The 22,135-nt window shown below is 41.6% G+C and overlaps 1 protein-coding gene and 2 pseudogenes across 6 annotated transcripts in view; 2 read left to right on the top strand and 1 right to left on the bottom strand.

Annotated features, from left to right (window-relative positions):
• The window catches only part of ADAMTSL1 (ADAMTS like 1), a 956,812-nt gene that overhangs the window by 768,978 nt on the left and 165,699 nt on the right, over positions 1-22,135 (top strand). For all 4 annotated transcript variants that reach the window (XM_077966031.1, XM_077966030.1, XM_028835141.2 and 1 more), the window contains one exon: positions 8,257-8,386. In XM_077966031.1, the coding sequence (XP_077822157.1) occupies positions 8,257-8,386 (130 nt within the window). The remainder of the gene's footprint in view (positions 1-8,256; positions 8,387-22,135) is intronic.
• Positions 3,453-5,244, bottom strand: LOC144334814 (ras-related protein Rap-1b pseudogene; annotated as a pseudogene). Its single transcript, XR_013405053.1, has one exon. The product of XR_013405053.1 is annotated as a ras-related protein Rap-1b pseudogene (transcript).
• Positions 18,842-20,759, top strand: LOC712840 (perilipin-2 pseudogene; annotated as a pseudogene). The gene has a single exon (XR_001440060.3). The product of XR_001440060.3 is annotated as a perilipin-2 pseudogene (transcript).

Genomic DNA, 22,135 nt, shown 5'->3' with positions numbered 1-22,135 from the left:
CTCAATGAAACACAGATGTATTTCTTTCTTGGCTCCAGTGGCTCTCAGACTGTCAGCTGTGAGTGGCCAGTACAACAAATGCTTTGGCTTTTAGTTGTCATTCTGATGTCTTGCAACATATCATCGTGTATCTAGCTGAGAAACACAGTTGACACTGACCTGGCAGTGCTCTCAACATTGTTTTATTGATCTCTGCCCTTGCCTCAGTGCATGCCATGTGAACCAAGACCCAAGAACTAGTTGGAGTCTCTCTGATGTACTCAGCTGATTTCCCAAAGTAATAATCTGTTTACATCTCGAGGAAGGGTGTCTAAAAGGTAACTGATACGGTGGTTACCTGGAGCTGGAAAGGAGTTTAAAGATCAAAGTCTGACCCCATCCCCATCTTACAGATGAGAAAACTAAGAGTCAGAGGAACAAAGTGATTTGTTCAAGATCATACAGCTGGTGAGCAACAGAGCTGGGAGTAGGACAAAGTGTTCCTTTCTCTGTCTAGTGTCTTTCCATCATACCATACTTCTTTAAGCACCTAGAGAATTCTTGAAGCTTTCTCATTATAAGTATTAGTTAACTCATGTTAAATGTTTCCACACATGGTTCTCCTTGGTGTATTCAATGGTGATAGAACAGTAGATTCAGTGACTCTTTCAGATGTTATGAACAGGATTGTAGTGGCAGAGGAAGGCATTGAAATCAACAATTGATTCTTCAAGATCACGATCTTTCTTCCCGCTCTAAAAATACGGTAGATTAATATTGACACCATCTCCTATGTCTAATCCCAAGAGAGATTTTAATAGATGAGGAAGTGCCAGATCTTTCCCTGGCTATTAGTAACCCCTTTGGGCATGCTAGGATTCTGTTTTCTCAGCAAAGATTCTTAATAGTCGGTGGAAAAAAGTACTAAAATGATTTCCAAAACTGTTTTCTAAACCATGACATTTTGGAAACTTTGAAAATGCGTCTTTTGTCGTGATTGAGAACGTAAGAATAAATGTGCCACACTGTTCACATGTAGTTGAAAAGGAATGAATAGTGGAACAAGTACTAGCAAAGAATCCATTTTCTCCAGCAGGTCTTTTGTAAGCATTTAATAGTCCTGACCTTGAGGTTCGTGTTTGTTTCCACGTCTTCCAGTTTCAAACCCTGGAATTCTGAAGTGTTTTAATGGAGAGCCCTGGTATGTTAAAACCTAAATTCTTATGTTAAAACAAATGATTCTGGAAGACAGTTTCCTGGAACTTAGTGAATGTAACTGTGTTCATTTGGGACTCTTCACTCACTTTGAGGACATCTTTTCTTTCACGCTTAATGAGAGAGAAGTGTTAAATAAGCTTTGGTGATCTCTGGAGCCTGGGCAGGAGCTGAGAGATCAGGTAGAAAGGCTGTTAGCCAGTGGCTACAGTTGCTTCTTTCCAACATAACAGATGACTCAGAATTCAGATGGTTGTGCTTTCATCCCCAATTTCCATGATCACCTGAATTGAATGATCATTATTTCTAGTCTAAAACAAATGTGCTTTAAAACATTATTTATGATCTCTCAGTTATGGTTCTCAGTTACAAGTCAAGCCTGGAACTTTATGAACAGATGGAAAAAATAGATGCAGTAATGGAATATATAAATAACCAGATACCTTTTTCTTTAAGAGTCTAACCATTCTGCTGACCAACCAAGGGTATAAAATTCGAAGTGTCGAGTGTATGTGGAATGTATTTAATTTAAAATGTTTTCAGAAGATATTGATTTAGAAATAAGACTTGGATGTTTGAGATACAATTGATCTCTACCTGTAGAAACGAAGTATTTTTATATAACATAAATTGTACATCCTTTATATCCAAGGCAGGGTAAGTTACTGAAATTTCTTGGGTCTTTAAATGTCAACAACTGAACACACTTACCTTCAGTTATGTCACTGTGCCAAGGTAATATATTTATGCCTAAAATATGAGAGTTGAAAATTCCAAAGTGATGAAAATATGCTTGGGTTATATGGTCCATATGATGCCCATATGCACTAAAAAATTATTTTGGTATATAGGACATGTATATTTTTCAAGTCTTTGTTTGGCAGTAAGATTTTACTGTGTTATCAACTTTGATGTTTCACCAAGATGTAACCCACAAGGTAATATATATTTTTAATTATTTCTGCTGAAGCCAACAAAAAATGTGCGGGATTAATAAATAGATTTTAAATCAATTTTGGGTTGTAGGGCCGGTCAGGCTAATTTTATTGTTTTTGTAATCTCAAGAGATGAAATTGGATAGACATAAAAGTAACCTTTCACCTAGCAGAGGTAGCAACCAGAAGGAACTAGTTAGTAATTTAGTCTGTAGTTGGTGGCTGCGTTTCCCTGAGCTGTCATCAAATATCATGTAACAATTATGCTATTCTGGGAGATATAAACACTGAAAATCCCATTTTCTGGAAGATCGCATGTGAGCCTAACCTGCTCAGATCTGAATCCTGTGTCCCACTATCACCTCCTTGTTAGATTTTAATTTCCCACATATGAACTGATAGGTGTTATCAAGGAAAGCAACTCTGAGCCCGATCAGCTTTATTGTATTGAACTCCTAGACAGTAAAATCCACATTAAAATCTAGCTGGGAGAAAGCTTGACATTGACTTCAGCAAAAATGGAAGATGAAGCCTTGTACCTGTTGTTCCCCTTTTCTTACAAGTCCTCTCTCCTTTTTGCTTCTGTCAAGAAAGGAAAACCCAGAATCATCAACTACTGTGCTTAAACATGTTCTCTGTCGGTTTACAATGTCCTCCTAAGAGAATGTATTAGCTGTTTTGGAAAGAGCACAAACTTGATGAGCTAACTTCTCACGTCGTGCCTGCCTCCCATGGGCCAACTCTACTGTGAAATCTAAGGTGAAACCCTCAGAATTTTTCCCTCCTCCAGCTTCCCACACTCCCAGTTCCAGGGCGGCTCCCTCACTCCAGGTTCATGCTCCCCAGGCATCCCATTCCCACCTTCCCTCAGCCTCAATTGCATGCTATGCTTAGACTGCCCTGCCCTTTAGCCATTGCATTTGTTCATCCTACAAAAATGTATTGAGTGTTGACCACAGGGCTGACCCCAGATACCCCTTAATTATGACAGAACTTCTGTCCTTAGCTTCACCCACCACCCTGGGCTCCACCTAAGAAGGATGAGGCAACTGGTCCCCGTAACAACAGAGATTTAACGCACAGCGTTGGGGAGGCCTAGTGCCTTGTTTTAGAATACTTTAGATTAGAATGTAGTAACTCTGGAATGCTTCTTAGTCTCAGCACTTCATTACCCCCTGAGTTATTTTAATTTCTGAGCTATGATTATTGGTTTAGGGTAATGTAAATTTGTGTTTGACAAACCTAAGGGAGGAGATTATTGGCGTCTTTCTAGAAAGGTAGCCCTTACTTTCCCCATTCCTTGCAGTCTTAGAAGGGCCTAAGTTCTTTTTTTTTTTTTTTTTTTTTTTTTAACAAAATGGAACCACTTTAATTAAGGCTTTTAGTTTACATTTGGCCACCTCAAAGTAGTTGTAACATTAGGTTGCTCAGTTTAAATATTGTGGCTCACTGTTGGATAGACACAATCTTTACATCCAAACGTTAATGCATACAAAGCAACAAGGCATTGTTAAATAAAACAGCAATAGTTACTGCAAATTAGGCCTTGTGACCAATTACATATGATTACAATTACTTCCCACATTCATGTCCACAGTACTCGTCCACCATTTAACATCTCAACCAAAATGTTACACGTGTAAAACAATCACTAACAGGCAAAAATACTAAACCTGTATATTTGGTATTACAAATACACTTATGCATGAGCAAGGAAGCAATTCACAGTGATAATCTACAGCTGCAGAAGCCTGAAAATGATTTGTAAAAATTGTTAAATCATTAAAAAATTGTTTGAAAATATACACTTCTTGTCGTAGACACCCACTGTACATATAACTATAAACATTATTCCTTATATAAACAAAAAAGGAAACATAATAAGAAATTTGAAAAGTCTGGACATTTCCTTCCCAACAGATATTGAAGGCAGTGTCTTTAAGACATTATACTGAAAGGACTATCGTATTTTAAAGACAAGATCACTGTTTCCATAGGTTTTTAAAAAAATTTTAAAAACTATACAGCTGTATTAATCAAAGCACTTATTTTGTACAATAATAATGACCTTAAATTTCTTTTAACAAAAACTACAATAAACTACAAGTATCAAAGAAGCAAAGTTATCTGGAGTAGTCCACATAGGAGCTCTTTGGACTTTCTTTTATTATGCTACAATAGTGGTGCTTTTAGGATTTACATTATTGTACTCTCCAATACAAAGTATGAGGCAGGGGTAGGGTATTCAGTACACCATTTTCATACATGTACAACATTGGTGGATGAAGAATGTCTCTTACCAGTAATACCGGATGTAGCCTCTGCTTTTACCAGCTGCATACTCTAGGACTATTATATAAGGAAAAATCTCTCTTGTGATACTGGAAAGTGATTAGAATGTGCAAACTGATATAGTAGCTTTCATCCACCTCTTGAGGGGTCCCACCACAGGAAAGCCCATTTAAGATGTTGGTAGGTTTAACAAAGCTGGAATGCTGGCACTGCTGAATTGGGCAACAGTTCTTCAGACCTCACTCAGAGCTGCAATGCATTTAGTACCTTAAAGCAGCTGACATGAGGACTTTTCACGAGCCTTCCCAGGCACTGGAGTTTTTCTGTTAATCTGCCGCACTAGGTCATAAAAGATCTCATTAACATTTATTTTTGATTTTGTAGAAGAATCTAAGAATGCACAGTTGTTCTATTGTCTTGCTAGACTTTGACCTTGTTCCTTCCCTACAACTCTTTCATCTTCCAAGTCATCCTTATTACCAACAAGAATCATTGGAACATCATCAGTGTCTTTAACTCGAAGAATCTGTTCTCTCAAGTCTTGCAAATCATTAAATGTGGGCTGTGCTGTGATGGAATAAACTAATACAAAGCCTTGTCCATTTCTCATGTACAGATCCCTCCTTGCTATAAACTGTTCCATTCCTGCAGTATCCAAGATTTCAAGCCTATACTGTTGTGCATCTACTTCAACTTGCTTTCTATAAGAATCTTCTATCATAGGATCATATTTTTCAACAGAAATTCCTTGAACAAATTGTACAGTCAAAGCAGACTTTCCAATGCCTCCTGAGCCAAGAATGACTAACTTATACTCATGCATGATGCAAACTTGTAGAAACCTAGTACTTCTCACGCTGTCACCGGGTCCCCGCAGCCAGTATCACCCCCACGCTCCCTCCGGATTGCTACTCTCGACTCCACAGCAGTCCTGCCGCTGCCGCCGCCACTCCAGCTGGTTTACACACCTGACTCTGGGCGAGGTTTAGCAGTGTCCAGAAGGGCCTAAGTTCTATCAAGAAGGAGTTCACAAGGTGGAAACACAGATCACATTACTCACACACCTTCACACACACACCTGATACAGTCACTTTCAAGTAAAGCATGTGACAAGCCCATGGCCCACTTCCTGCCTCAGGATCGTTGACCCAATTTCATAAGGTTTTCAACAGACGAATAAAGCCAAAATATGTTTTATTTTAGAGTCTCATTTAGAATCTCTTGAATACTACCAAACGGGTAAATGAGTTAAAAATTTAACTTCTAAGATAACCACAGCTCTAGATTCTGTATGGGGTAGAAAGCTACATCCAGTGACTTCTCATCACTACCTTAATAATGCTAGACTATTCCAGTGGGAAGTATCAGTGATTATATCAACAGTTTCTTATGAAGTGTTTGGCTGTGTCATCATGCCATGAATTTCAAATGGCTCATCCGAGCTGCAACCAGGAGAACACCCTGCAGTCAGCATTACAGAATATAATGGAATAATTTGAATGTCTGATAGAAATCTCAAATGCTGCACCCTGAACTGGCCATGATATATTTAAATTAAATTTCAAAGCTCATAAACAATTTAGAAAAAAGAAAATATAAAGATACCATCACAGCCACAGGGTAAATATTGTGATTCATTTTTTATTTTTATTTATTTATTTTTGAGACGGCGTTTTGCTCTTCTCACCCAGGCTGGAGTGCAATGGTGTGGTCTCAGCTCACTGCAACCTCCACCTCCTAGGTTTAAGCAATTCTCCCGCCTCAGTTTCCTGAGTAGCTGGGATTACTGGTGTGCATCACCACAGCTGGCTAATTTTGTATTTTTAGTAGAGATGAGATTTCACCATTTTGGCCAGGCTGGCCTCGAACTCCTGAACTCAGGTCATCCGCCCACCCTGGCCTCCCAAAGTGCTGGGATTACAGGCATGAGCCAGTGCACCCGACTTTGTCATTTTTTTTTTTAATGTTTAATTTCTCAGACTTACAAGGAAGAAAGATGTTTTGGACTCCAGTTGAGTCACTTTTTAAATGATGGTCTTCCTAAGTGGACTAGATTAATGTCACATCCGCCTAGCAGGTATTAGCCGATGATTGAGCTGATGGCTTCTTGGAGAAACACAGGGTACGTAGGAGGAGAGCAGCATGATGGGTCAACTGTACTATACTAGGTAGCGTCTGATGAAGCAGTGCAGAAAATAAAGCAAGGCAATATGTGTGTATTTATATATATTGCTAAGTACATGGATAGTCCCAGACTCTGCTATAACTATATATAAATGTCCAGCTATAGATAGGTATCTTTAAATGTAAGTATCTTTATATACACAGCTATGTATGGCTGAAGGCAAATTAGTGAGAATGTCCTGTCTTGCCTCTTAAACTGAACTCTGCTGAAATGATTCCAGACAAATGCCTAGGTTATTCCTAAAGATCTCCAGGGAAGCAGATATGACAGCCTCTTAATGTTTTTAAATATTAAGTCTGTTGGTCAGTGCTAAGGGCACAGCCATCCTCAGCTTTACCATTTACAGCTGTATGACCTTAAGCAGGTCTCTTCACCCTTCCCAGCCTGTTTTCTTATCTGTAAAATGGGGATAAAAATAGTGCTTACTTTGTGCAATTGTTGATGCATGCCAAGCTCTTAGCCTTGGTACCCAGTTAATAATGATGCATGCCAAGCTCTTAGCCTTGGTACCTGGTTAATAATGGTCATCCTGTAAACGTTAGCTATTGTTATTATGACTGGGCATCAAAATGAAATGTCTGGCTATTACATTGCTCATTTAAATGTCTCCACAAGGGGGCCAGGTGCAATGGCTCATGCCTGTAATCCCAACACTTTGGGAAGCAGAGGTGGGCAGATCACTTGAGGTCAGGAGTTCAAGACCAGACTGACCAGCATGGTGAAACCCCATCTCTACTAAAAACACAAAAATTAGCCGGCCATGGTGGCACACACCTGTAATCCCAGCTACTCAGGAGGCTGAGGCAGGAGAATCGCTTGAACTCAGGGGGCAGAGGTTGCAGTGAGCTGAGATCGTGCCACTACACTCCAGCCTGGGCGAGATTCTGCCTTGAAAAACAACTAAAAAATAAAGTAAAATAAAAATAAGCGTCTCCCCAAGGGCCCTGCAGACCACCTTGGAGAACTTCCCAGTGTGCCAGTCACTGCTCAAACTGCTGTTTCACTAGCACTGAGTCAGGGCGTGTGGGTGTCAGTGGAGAGGTTGTTTTCCATAGCTGTGGTTATTATGCATTTTATTCTCTTTCTTTGTTCCAACTTCCAAGGCTGCTTTAGGTCACAAAAGAAATGAACCAGAATCAGAAGGAAAAGAGCAAAGACTGGAGTCCTAGATTCAAGACCTCAAGAGCCCAGCAGTTTACAGAATTCTGGATATAAAACATGACCTTGGGCCTCCCTTCCAAATACAACAAACTCCTATCGATTAAAATACAAGATGTGAAGTTCTTAGGCCCTTTTTTGTCACCCTGTGCTCCTTGTGCATTGAATTATCACGTTCCAGCATTGACGGCATTAGCCTCGTGGCATTTTTTAAGCATTTCAAGAGTCTAGGTAGCAGCCTGTCTTCTGTGGGGGAGTTGCCTCCCTCAAAGAGCATGCTCCCAGAGGCAGCAAGCTTATGAGTACTTTCTCCCAGCTCGAGTGATGCTTGACAAGATTGGCAGTCCCGGGCTTTAAACTGCAATCTCTGACATGCAGCGAGAGTCCTACAGATCAGAGGGACCTCCCACCAGCTGCCTTGTCCACACTTCATCACCCCCACACACACACACCCACTTTGCACTCTGGCCTGACCGTGTGATTTGTACCCAGGTGTCCAGGAGGCTGTGGTGAGCTGCTTGAACAAACAGACTCAGGAGCCTGCTGATGAGAACCTGTGCGTGACCAGCCGCCGGCCCCCACAGCTCCTGAAATCCTGCAATTTGGATCCCTGCCCAGCAAGGTAAGGGATGTGTGGCCTGCCCTGCTGCCCAGGGGCACGTACAGAACTGGGTGCATCTTTCAGTGGGCAAGACTGAAACACTTATTGTTACGCAATGTTTTGAAAACCAATTAGCATCAGTTCAAACTTTTAGTCAAATCCACTTAAGTTTAATTGAAACCAGGGCTTTGGAATTCCAGCCCAGTCAATGGTCATGCCAGAGTCTGGAAGATACCGTGCATGCACATGAGCCTGTGGCATGGCTGGTAGGTGTGTGTGCCATGCAGTTGCTTTCCCCTAAAGGGAACATGAGGTGACCACAGACTTCATGGGTTCTGCCACCTTTGAGCCTGTGTCCTAAGCACTCACTCTATAGTAATGAACTGGTCTGTGAATTGCAAAATATCAGGACCTGAAGCAATTGGGTGGTATAATTGATCCACTGTGAAATCAATATGCACACAGCATGCAGATTCATTATAGCATGCTCTGGGTGTGTGTGTGTCATTCCACATGCGTAAAATCAATTAGAGCATTTCATTGTTCAGCCCTGCCTGGGTCTCATTATTATCCAACCTTGAGTCACAGCCTTGATTGAGTTAATCAATCCAATCACTGCTTCAGTCCATACAATTTTATGGTGTCTTGAGAAACTTGCCTTCTAGATACTTCTTTTTGAGCAAATCTCATCTATGGGTTTGGAAGGGAGACATTTAAGAACCAAAGCCAGACTTTCAAATCTGCTGATGGAATGAAGAAATGTTGCTAAATAGGGTCAGATCCTAGATAAAAGGGGGAATGCTGATTTCAAATGATAGTTTTTCTCTTTCTGCAAAGTGTGTCATGTAAGAAGCAGTTAATAACTGTATTGCTGTCAGGCATTTACAGTAGTTTGCTGGTCATGCTGACGCACTGTTTGTATTGTTTCCCAGCTGGCTAGATTCCTTTCTTTGGGACTTGGAGGGTACAGATCATAGTCCTCCTGCAATCAGATGGAGGCACATCCCATGGTGACACTTCTCCTGCTAGTCACCAGAGTTGTTCTGTATGATGATCTGAATGGTGAACAAGGGCATCCTCTCTTCAAATACAGAAGTTAAGAGGGCAACTCATGCCACATTCTCCAAGGCATCCAGAAAATCAGTCAGCCACTCCTTTGGAGAAGCACCCCATTGATGCTTCTCCAGCAGTCAGCAAAATAGAGTCCAAGTCAGGTCCAGTACATGAAATCCTGAGTAACCTCCTTTTCTATCCCTGCCCCACCTAGTTCCACATCTCTGTCCTAATTTCGCAGCTCTCTAGTTGTTGAGCCTAAGTGCATGGGCAAAGGACACAAACTTCTATTTGACTACAGTCCTGTCATCTAGGAAGAAGCAGTATCAATTCAGCATGGAAAGCCTGCAAGGTTCTTTGTTAGGCAGCCAAGAGGCCTGGCTTCTCATCCCGCTGTCACCAACTAGTTCTGTGGCATAGGGCAAGGTGCCTGCCCTTTATGTTTCCACATCTGCAAAGTGAACTGGTTGTACGTGATGATCTGAGGTCACCATGACTTGCTCACGTGTCCCATGATTCTTTATTTTGGAGGCAGAAGCATTAAACAGCTGCTTCTGCTGTGTGCTAATGATTGCTGTAATTTCTGTTCTGCTTATTTGCCATTATTTGAAAAACATGCAAAAGGGTCTTTCTAACCACATTCCTATGTTGTAACAACACCCAAATGCTGAGGCAGTGCTGAGGAGTCAGTGCCTGGGACTTGCTTAAAACTGCTGGGACTCGTGGTCCCCAAACCCTTCTCTGAGCAGCAAAAGGAATAAGACATGAGATTGTACTTCTCATTCTCAAAGTACTAACCATGGTTAAGTTAGATAAGGTTAGGTTATCCTGTGACCCTTTTGTTGACTCACAGACAAGAACTGTTGTTGAGCTGAATGTATTTGCATTTGCTCCAGATAAACTCAGTTCTCTGATTTCCCAGCAGCCAATTGTCAAGCCAACAGGCAAGACGTCTCACTGGGCACAGCCAGGAGTTTCTTGGGTCGACCATACACATTTAAACATTTGTAGAAGGTTGCTAATTACAACAATAAAGGGGACCAAATTATAATGGCCTAATCCAATCCCAGAGTCAAAATACATTTTCCTCCTAAAAGTGATATTTGTATAGAGGTTCCTTTCCTGTGGAATATCTCACTCTGATGTCAGAGAAAAATCTCTTCTTCCCTTCTCCTGGTGTTCAATGTATACAGAAGAGAAAATGTGTTTGGTAGGAGCATAATAGTGTATTGTTTTCTCACACAACCCACAACCTCTGTTCTGTTGGAAGCAATTTAGATCTTTAGTTCACAATTCCTACCCCACATGGTTCAGCGTTCCCTGTACATTTTTGTGTATCTTCTGATGGGATATAAGTTTCTAGACCGTGTCCTTTGGGGTCTTGGTCTGTGCTGCTATGCATGTGTTTAAAAAAATACCATAGCATTTTCAGTGGGACATAACAAAATGACATTTCAAGTCTTAGCCGCTGGGCCTTTGTCTCTGAGAGGTCACCCCCTGGTTAAGATAAATAGCTTTCCCAGGCAGTCGTTAGTCCCACTGAACACCAGTTAGGAAGCCACTTTTTTTCTTGTATGTGGTCAGAGTTATCAGATCACATGGAGAATACCAAAGGCCCCGGAGGGCAAGTCCAATCTGTTTAGCCAGGCTTTCTAAGGTTAAACTTGGCTTCTCTTGACTCTGTGTGATGGCAGGGATTGTTCAGAAGCACATGTCTAACTTTAACCGGGTTTAGGCAGATATATCCTCATACCTGGTTATTCACGACAGGAGGATGTTTTCTTGAGCTGAAAGTATTCTGATTGTTCCAATTTGTATGTTTGTGTGCATGCAGTGCCTACATTTTTTAGAACATTTTTTAAAAATAGTTATTTTCTGTTCGAAGAGTACTAGATTTTAAAGTTCTTACTATCAGCTTTGTGTCTGAATCCTCCTTTCTATATTTCTGACACCTAGTGTAATGTTTGACACATAGCAGATGCTTATTAAGTGTTTATTATATAAATGAGTATGAAGGACCAGGGCAAAATTTATAGGTAGCAATGTTTGGACCATATTATCAATGACAGCTGGGAAGACCTCAGTGCTTTCTCTCCTCTGCATCCTCCTTATCCCTTCTCTCTCACCTTCCAGATGCTGTTGATCCTTTCCTTAAGCTTAAGGCTTTAAAAGCCAACTTAAAACATAAATGGCCTCAGGATTGAATCTTTCTTTTTTTTCTTTTTCTTTTCTTTTGATACAGAGTCTCACTCTGTTGCCCAGGCTGGAGTGCAGTGGTGAGATCTCAGCTCACTACAAGCTCCACCTCCCAGGTTCACACCATTCTCCTGCTTCAGCCTCCTGAGTAGCTGGAACTACAGGCACCCACCACCACGCCCAGCTAATATTTTGTATTTTTAGTAGAGACAGGGTTTCACCATGTTAGCCAGGATGGTCTCAATATCCTGACCTCATGATCCGCCCACCTTGGCCTCCCAAAGTGCTGGGATTACAAGCGTGAGTCATCGCGCCCGGTCAGGATTGAACCTTTTATGTTATCATGCATGTATGGCAAAGTATCCCCCAAGTAAGGATACAAGTACAAGGTTTAATAGAAAAGAGAGGGAGAGGTGGAGGTTAAGTAAGTTATAGGCATTACCCAGGGAGGAGTTTGATTGTCGAGAAAGATTGAAAGTAGTGTATGGAAGACAGATGTTAATCCCTTCACAATTTTGCCTAAGATTAACCATAAGAAGTTAGGACCATTTTTGCTTGTGAGCTACCAGTGAGAATTTTCCATGAAAGTTAATGAGTAATTTGTGTGTGTAGAAGGCATATCATCCACCCAATCCTTCAGTAGTGAAACCAGCTCAAGGGAGAAATGCCCAAAAAGGACCTAAGAGCAGTCATTCAAAAAGAAATCAGCCTCCCGTTCCTAATAAGGAGGTTTTCTGTGTTATTATTATACAAGGAATACATGAATAGTCTCATTCTTTAAAACTCAAGCACAACAGGAGTAATAAAAAAAAAAAAAAAGGTACACCTTCCCCTTTCACCACCATCTTCTTCAGTTCTAGTTCCTTCTTATACCCAGAGATAGCCATTGTTAATGCTTTGCTACATATACTTCCAGATATTTTTCTATGAATTTATATACATATAAGAACATATACAAATAGATAAAGCTTTTTCCCTTTGTAAATGGGATCTTACTGTGTGTATTGTTGAGAAATTTGATTTTGTCATTTAATATTATGCACTGAAATCTTTTACATCCCTGAGACACCAAAATAAAAGAATCAGCACATTGATGTAGACCTGCTCTGTCACTTTCAGCTATCTGACCTTCAAGAGGCCATACACCTTTTGAATCCTCAATGTTCTCATCTCTGAAATAGGAACATAGTAGACACTCAGAAAAATTCATATCTTCTCCTTTCTTTTCATTTTCAAACTAGTACTTCTAGTTTAAAAGAAAACATGATTTTTAAAAATTCAGGCCTTCAATTGTATTAGATGTTTTTATTTACCTAAAGTCTTAATAATTAAGCTATAGTCTGGGTGTGGTGGCCCATGCCTGTAATCCCAGTACTTTGGGAAGCCAAGGCAGATGAATTGCTTAAGATCAGGAGTTCAAGACCAGCCTGGACAACATGGCAAAATCCTGTCTCTACAAAAAATACAAAAATTAGCTGGGTGTGTGTTGGTTGGGGGGGGTGCCTGTAGTCATAGCTAATTGGGAGGCTAGAGTGGGAGGATCACTGAACCCAAGGAGGTCAAGGCTGCAGTGAGCTGTGATGACACCACTACACTCCAGCCTAGGTAACAGAATGAGACCCTGTCTCCAAAATAATAATAATAAGCTTTAACAACTATCTCCCTGGTTTACAATAGCAATGACAAGAGCAGCCCAAGGAAAAGCAGAAAGTACTACCTTTAAAAAAAAAGTGTATGACTGTTATTAATTATAGCATTTGATAGCCACGCCAGTGTGTGTTGAAAAGATTTGGTAAATGTATGTGGAGGAGGGGAATGAAGTAAGCAATGAAAGCCAGATGCTGAAAATGAAGGAAATTCCAAGCAATTTCTGCAGCTTTGTTCTAACATACTTTTTAAACTAAACTTTTATTTCTGTGCAACAGAGAACAGCTGAGTGGTACAGAATAGATAAACAGGGAAGGGGAAAAAAGCTCGTAATTCCAGGAACAGTCCTTGGTTTCTGCCCTCCCCCTGCCCCAGCCCCAGTCTCTTTTCTCAGACCTAGGATGGTTCTTAGAACCAGCAAGAGCTATAAACGAAGCTTGAGAATCCCTGTTTGAAAGGAGAGAGTTAAGAAACACGTCTGAAAGGTCACAGAGTCTTCTCTTTAAAAGCATACTTCAGAATGCCTATTTTATTATACACTAACAAAATCCATGTATACTAGCAGCAAATGATTTTCAATTTCAAATTTTCTTTTATATTAGCTTACAATGGCTAGAGCAGAAGGTGCTGCCTTTTAACACAATCATATTTTAATTTATTTGATGCAGCTTTCAAAGCTTTGCATGTTCTTCCCCTGTGACAACTTGTTTTAAAGGTTACTGTTTCAACATGCTCTTGAAATATTGGTTTATCTTCTGTTGTACTCCTAAATTTCCATACGCTGCCTTTTGGCTCTGTCCACACTCACTTTTAAGTGCTTAAAGCAAAAGTACACCAGAGCTCACTGGCATCCACAGAAATTGAGTCCATATCCAGGCGCCTTTGAAGAGTTCATGCTGTTACTACTGCCATGCCCCTTGGTAAATTCAGATGTATCTTACACTGTCTCTCTCTTTTCTTCCATTGATGGATAGGAACCTACCATAGCCTGTTCCTTAATAGTTGGGCCTGACTGGGCCAGTGAGAGTCTCTTTTGTTTCTCTAGTGGGACTGTATTAGCCCAGTGATCACAACTGTCCCCAGCAGCATTTTGACATCAACAAGAGTAAAGGTCATATGTTTATTTGCCTCAGGGCTAAAATCTTCATTTTTCCTGTTACATCGGTCTTGAATCTATGAGAAATAAGCTTTGATGATATTAGAAATCGCTTTGAAGCCGGGCCTGGTGGCTCACGCCTGTAGTCCTACCACTTTTGGAAGCTGAGGTGGGTGGATCATCTGAGATCAGGAGTTCGAGACCAGCCTGGCCAACATGGCAAAAATATGTCTCTACTAAAAATGCAAAAATTGACCAAGTGTGGTGGCTAGCCCCTGTAATCCCAGCTGCTCAGGAGGCTGAGGCAGGAGAGCCACTTGAACCCAGGAGGAGGTTACAGTGAGCCAAGATGGTGACATTGCACTCCAGTCTGGGCAACAGAGTGAGACTCTGTCTCAAAAATAAATAAATAAATAAATAAATAAATAATAAAGACAATTGCCTTCCATGCATATATTTAGTTGCTGCATGAGTTTGGGGTGAAAATCAAGGGGTTAGATCTACCTTCCCATCATGTCACCTGAAAGCATATATGATATGACTCATTCTAAAGAGATAGAAACATCAGCATTAGGAAAATCCATGCAGTTACGTCCTGAGAGGGAAGCTTTTCTGGTTTCTTAACGTCTATGTGATTGGACAGCACCTTAGACCACATAATTCTGCCTAGACTCTGGGAAATGCCTTTATATAGACCATTGATTAGAGTTAACTTTCTGCACGAATATTAAAGCAGAGAGTGTTTTTGCATCCCAATTCAGGGGGAAAAAAAAAAAACAACAAATAACAAGCATCTTTGTGTCTGCTTGTATTTGGTTGTCAGGGATGACTAGAAGACAAAACCCTGTCCTAAAGGAGTTACCAGTTAATAGATGAAGAAGATTTCAAAACAGTAACTTCGTGAATAGGGCAAGCATGGAGTTTGGTGGAAGCTTGAGGCTGAGAGAAGGCTTCCTGGAGGAGGCAATGCCTGTGCTGAATGGTAAGGCATAAGTAGGAGTTATCCAAGTAAAGAAGGAAGATGTTGCAGGCAGAAGGAATACCATGAGAACAAAATGAAGGACAAAAAATGGAAGCAAGTGTTAGAGAGTGGACAGAGAGGTCAGATCCAGGAGAGTCCAGTATGCCAAGTTAAGTTGTTTAGACTTTGTGTCCTGTGGGCATTGAAGAGCCATTCAAGGATATTAGCCAGGGGTGTGGAACCGTCAGATTTACTTAGAGAAAGATGACTCTGGCTGCTCATCCAAGAAAGCTAAACTGGTAATGGGGGTTAGCTTTTATCATAGGCATATTTCCTTTTCCTCATGTAGAGTCAAAAATAAAGAGTGTGCTCTGTGTGATCTGAACCGTAACATTTTTTCATTGAAAAATTAATGCCCTCCTGTCCCAGGTATGTTCACATTTTGTTTGTTCCCATGATCAAGCCAGTGTGTGTTGACTTGGCCTAGCCACTTGGCAGGAGGAGGATACAGCCCCAAGGAAGGGTGTCAAGGCATCATGAGCGATGCAACTGCCTGATCCCTGGCAACCCTTCCAGCTCTAATATTCTGTGATTCTTTGAAGGAAATGATAATTATCCACAGAATTGAAACTTTTCAACAAAGAAGGAAAAATTAAATTCTAATCAGAAAAATACCTTGAGTCAAATTTAAGTTCCAAAGACAAAGCACCTCTATTCGTTACAAAACAGGAACTGGCTTTAACTATAAAGAGTCACAAAAAGTCTGCAGGGAACAAGACTTACATGGCCATAAGAAAAATGCAGGTGAAAGCATTGGGGCAGCAAGGATGGTTCCACACTGAAATGCTGAATGTTTTTATAATGCCTTAATGTTTTTATAATGTTTGTTTATGTGTAAAGGGATATACATATCCTGCATCCCTCCATTTAGAATGTTATGATGCCCTTTAAGATAACGAGAATTTCTCTTCCTTTAGTCTCCATTGAACAAACGTCTATTGAATGCCTGCTTTGTGCCAAGCATAGTGTGGGAGATACAGTAGTGAACAAGACCCACTTTGTTCCCTGTAGCAGCCAAAGCCAGAGTTTGGGAATGGTCCTGGAGGGGTCACTCTATTTTCTAAATCTTGGATGCCTTAAGTGCTGCTCTTCTTAAGACACTTATTAACTTAAACCTCCTGAGTTATTCACTGCACTGAGAGTTGATGTATCTGTACCAGTCATCAACCTCATTGTTCATAAGCACCATGAGAATGGAAATAGCACCAGCAGATAGCTTTCTCCTGTGGATATGGTGATGAAACATTGGAGGTTTATAGCTCAAAACCTTCCACCTTACAAATCAATCAACAGTACTAATGTGGAGTTTCCCAAAATAAATCTTTGTTTTTTCCTTCAGTTTTTTGCTTTCCCTACAATCTAGTGTTTCCAAAGTCCTAAAGTAACAATTTAAGAGCAGGCAATAATTTGGCTGATGCTTTGAAATGATGATTATTGCTTCCTAAGTATACAAGATGCCTTCTTAGGAAATTTTGAGCAGAAGGCCTCATGAACAATTTGATGAGAAGAGTTTTTCTATTGACCTTATAGTTAGAAATATGCTATATTACTATGTTCCTTAAACTTGGAAAACAAAGTAGGAAAAAGACCTGAGAAAGAGATAGAGAAAAAGAGATGTTAAAGCGACATAAAAATGAGGGAGTGAAAAAGAGAATGCTCTGATTTGTATCCAATAATCTGGCAGATACAGTTCAGGAACAGTTCATACTTCTGAAAATATTATTCCTGTCATGGCGCCAGCCAAGGTTAGTCGGTTCTTAGGTTATCTACTGCAGGTGCAGAAAGATCTGTCACAAAGCAGAGCCCAGCCAGCTACCTTCTTTTTCATAGTGAATTCTTCCTTCATTCATGTCTTTTCCATTCCCTCTTTCTCTTCATCATTTTATCTAGTTGTCTTTATCCAGGGCTGCAGTGCACTTTGGTGTTTATGTCAGGGACACAGGAAACCTAAGGGAAGAATGATTGTCGCTGCATTAACACAGCTCCCAGACCTGTAGATGCTCATTACCTTCTCATGAGGCTTCAATTTTTACATGGGGAGTTGCCGTCCTTGAGGCCTAGACAGGCACAGACATGGGCCGTAGGCTGCATGCTAGAACAGCTGAAAGTGGTGCCTTCTCTGTAATTTACTGCTATCGACTCTGGTCACTGAGTGGGTAGACACAGACACCTTTCTGGCTGCCTAAAGGAGCTACTATACTATTCACACAGGTAGAAAGGGCCCTCTGCCCAAATTGCCTGGAGCTTGACACTTATTCCACTGGTAGTGATGCTGTTAAATACCAAGCCATGACTTACTTTGATCATATATATATGCCTCTGGAAGAGATAGTTGATTGTCATCTCATCATGGTGTTTCTTTTTTACCAGACATGATTTTTCCTAATGGGGGGATCTTGGCAATTTTTAAGAATGGGGAAACTTCAGTAGGACAAGACCAAGAGGAGAGTTGGCAATGCCAAAGCTAAATATTCCCCACCAGGAGTAGAGACACTGCCTGGAAAAAAAGAAATATCGTAGGGTTTTCAGATCAGACAGATGTTGGCTTTCTCACTTGCTCTGTAGCATGGGCTGGTGTATTAGGCTGTTCTCACATTGCTATAAACAAATATCCGAGACTAGGTAATTTATAAAGAGAAGAGGCACTGGGCATAGTGGCTTGTGTCTGTAATTCCAGCACTTTGGGAGACTGAGGTGGGAGGATCACTTGAGCCCGGGAGTTTGAGACCAGTCTGGGCAACATTGTGAAACCCTGTCTCTACAAAGAATACAGAAATTAGCCAGCCACAGTGGCATGCACCTGTTGTCCCAGCTACTCGGGAGACTGAGGTGGGAGGATCGCTTGAGCTCAGGAGGTCAAAGCTGCAGTGAGCCATGAGTGCACCATGCAGTCATGCAACTCAAAAAGAAAAAAAAATGGAAGAAAAGAGAAAAGAGTTTAATTGGCTCACAGTTCTGCAGGCTGTACAGAAAGCATAGCAGCAGCTGCTTTTGGAGAGGCCTCAGGAAATTTCCAATCATAGTGGAAGGCAGAGCAGGGGTAGGCACTTCACATGGTGAAAGTAGGAGCGAGGGAGAATGGGGAGGTGCTACACACTTTTAAATGACCGGATATCACAAGAACTCACTATCTTGACAAGAAGTGTGATCTTGAAATGAGCTGCTGTGTCCCGATGGCCGCAACGGCCTGGGATAAGGCAGGAAGAAATCAGGAAGCATCTATGAATTGTGTTATTCCTAGCCAGTTGTCTCCTCTAATGTTTGCGGGAGGGAAGAAGGAGAAAGTGAGGAAGGAAAGAAGGAACAAAGAGAGTAAAGGAAAGAAAAGAAGGAAAAAAGGAAAAGCCACATCATGGTAGAGATAAGGCACAGGGCATCTTGCCCCCATATCCTTGCTGACCTTCACAGGTCATCTTTGAGCAAGGTATGGCCTCCCTCCATACCTAATTAATTAAATACCTAATTAATTAATAAAATTAGGACCGGGTGGTGGCAGCCGGAGTCGCCTTAGGGACGCGCCTGCTCTCCGCCCTTCGCTGCAGTCCGTCGATTTCTTTCTCCAGGAAGAAAAATGGCATCCGTTGCAGTTGATCCACAACCGAGTGTGGTGACTCGGGTGATCAACCTGCCCTTGGTGAGCTCCACGTATGACCTCATGTCCTCAGCCTATCTCAGTACAAAGGACCAATATCCCTACCTGAAGTCTGTGTGTGAGATGGCAGAGAAGGGCGTGAAGACCATCACCTCCGTGGCCATGACCAGTGCTCTGCCCATCATCCAGAAGCTAGAGCCGCAAATTGCAGTTGCCAATATCTATGCCTGTAAGGGGCTAGACAGGATTGAGGAGAGACTGCCTATTCTGAATCAGCCATCAACTCCGATTGTTGCCAATGCCAAAGGTGCTGTGACTGGGGCAAAAGATGCTGTGACGCCTACCGTGACTGGGGCCAACGATTCTGTGGCCAGCACGATCACAGGGGTGATGGACAAGACCAAAGGGGCAGTGACTGGCAGTGTGGAGAAGACCAAGTCTGTGGTCAGTGGCAGCATTAACACAGTATTGGGGAGTCGGATGATGCAGCTCGTGAACAGTGGCGTAGAAAATGCACTCACCAAATCAGAGTTGTTGGTAGAACAGTACCTCCCTCTCACTGAGGAAGAACTAGAAAAAGAAGCAAAAAAAGTTGAAGGATTTGATCTGGTTCAGAAGCCAAGTTATTATGTTAGACTGGGATCCCTATCTACCAAGCTTCGCTCCCGTGCCTACCAGCAGGCTCTCAGCAGGGTTAAAGAAGCTAAGCAAAAAAGCCAAGAGACCATTTCTCAGCTCCATTCTACTGTTCACCTGATTGAATTTGCCAGGAAGAATGTGCATAGTGCCAATCAGAAAATTCTGGATGCTCAGGATAAGCTCTACCTCTCATGGGTGGAGTGGAAAAGGAGCATTGGATACGATGATACTGATGAGTCCCACTGTGCTGAGCACTTTGAGTCACGTACTCTTGAAATTGCCCGCAACCTGACTCAGCAGCTCCAGACCACGTGCCACAACCTGCTGTCCAACATCCAAGGTGTACCGCAGAACATCCAAGATCAGGCCAAGCACATGGGGGTGATGGCAGGCGACATCTACTCAGTGTTCCGCAGTGCTGCCTCCTTTAAGGAAGTGTCTGACAGCCTCCTCACTTCTAGCAAGGGGCAGCTGCAGAAAATGAAGGAATCTTTAGATGATGTGATGGATTATCTTGTTAACAACACGCCCCTCAACTGGCTGGTAGGTCCCTTTTATCCTCAGCTGACTGAGTCTCAGAATGCTCAGGACCAAGGTGCAGAGATGGACAAGAGCAGCCAGGAGACCCAGCGATCTGAGCACAAAACTCATTAAACCTGCCCCTGTCACTAGTGCATGATGTGGCCAGGCAGATGACCTGTTATGTTGCAATTAACTTGCTAGGCAACCCTAAATTGGGAAGCAAGAAGCTAGTAAAAAGGCCCTCAATTATAGTTGTTTCTAGCTGAATTAAGAGCTTTAAAGTTTCTGGCATTAGCAGATGATTCTGTTCACCTGGTAAGAAAAGAAGGCTAGGCTTGTCAGAGCCTATAGCCAGAACTCAGAAAAAATTCAAGTGCACTTACGTTCTCATTCTGTGGCCATTGTGTTGCCTCTGTTCCTGTTTGTATTGAATAAAAACATCTTCATGTGGGCTGGGGTAGAAACTGGTGTCAGCTCTGGTATGATCTGAAAAGTCCTCTTCACTGGTTTATCTCATGATGATTACTTGTAAAACTTGATTTTAGCTTTTTATTTCTCAAATAGGAATAATACTACATTTGAATTTAATAAAATTCACTGCAGGATAAAAATAAATAAATAAATAAAATTAATACCTTTATTAATAAATAAAGCTTCTATTTATTAAGCACTTACAATATGCATGGCACTGTGCCCATCACTTTATATACATTGTTTTGCTTAATCTTCCCCACAATTTTGTAAGAGTGATTCCATTCCTATCCTAACTTTACAGCTGAGGAAACAGTCGTTAGTGAGATATCTTGTAACTAGCCAGTGGCAGGTCCAAACTTGGAACAAGGTATGTTTAATTCCAAAGCAGTTACTGAGAGCCCGAGGCTGTCTGTCCCTCTATCACTGTGTTTATAGATCCATCCATCATCCCGTCTGTCTTTCACACTGTCCTGGGTACCACGGTGTAAGCATGGGAATGACCGCAGTGTAAAGAACCAACTGTAGTCTCATAGCAGCTTACAACCTAGTAAACATCACAAGTTAACAAGGTCTGCTTCATCTCTATCAGATAACCTTCATCTTATACTCTGAGTTAATGAGAGTAGGACTGGGCTCTTGGTGAAAGTGAGCATTTGAAAGACAGTCAAAAATTCATTAGAGTACAGATTTCTCAGGGCAGAGCCCAACACATAGGAAATGAAGCATGCTAAAAGAGAAGTCTAGTAGACCTAAAGTGAATGTGTTCAAACCCACCACTGAGTTATTAGGCAAAAAGCTCATATCCTTAAAAAAATATAAAGAAATACTAAGACATGCAGAGATGCATCCTTTGCTTATAAATCAGGAAGAAGCTTTGTATCTTTGCTCTGCCACTGGTCCAGCTTATGCTTTGGTGATGCTTGTTCATGTTGTAAATTATCAGCACCACCACTCCCCCCACCGCCACCCACCCACACACACACTCTTTCTCTCTCTCCACCCCCCCACCCCACTTCTCTTCTCTTTCCCCAGGGCAAACCTGGGTCCTTGCCTCCTTTTCTGTGCCACTCTCTTTCTGACTTTCCTGGTGCTTGTTCCCTCTCTCCCCTAAAGACTTATTCTCAGTCACATTGTCTTTTGACTACCCAAATTCCCAGCTGACCCTTCTCAGTCACTTGTACAGGGTATAGTCTTCTCACTTCTTTCAACTCTTTTTCTTCACTCTCCACCTCCCCCATCCCCATTCAATTCAACTCAGCTAAGAATTAGGAAAAGAAAACTACCTAAACTAATTCACACTAAGGTGTAAATGACTGATTCCTAGCCCTTCATTCCAGCTGTGAGAGCATGGGCTTCTGAGTCCCACAAATCAGGGTTAAAATCCAGTTCATATGATACGCTACCTCTTTGGCCTTGGGTGGGTTGTTGAACTTCTCAGAACTTCAGTTTCTTCCTCTTTAACCCCAGAGAGTGGTCGTGAGGATAAGTGTGTTAAGCGCTCAGCACAGTGCCTAGCTCATACTAAGTACT

This window comes from Macaca mulatta, chromosome 15 (assembly GCF_049350105.2).
Source record: "Macaca mulatta isolate MMU2019108-1 chromosome 15, T2T-MMU8v2.0, whole genome shotgun sequence".
NCBI lineage: Eukaryota > Metazoa > Chordata > Mammalia > Primates > Cercopithecidae > Macaca > Macaca mulatta.
Note: the sequence above shows the minus strand (reverse complement) of the source record. Positions and strands in the feature narration are given on the sequence as shown.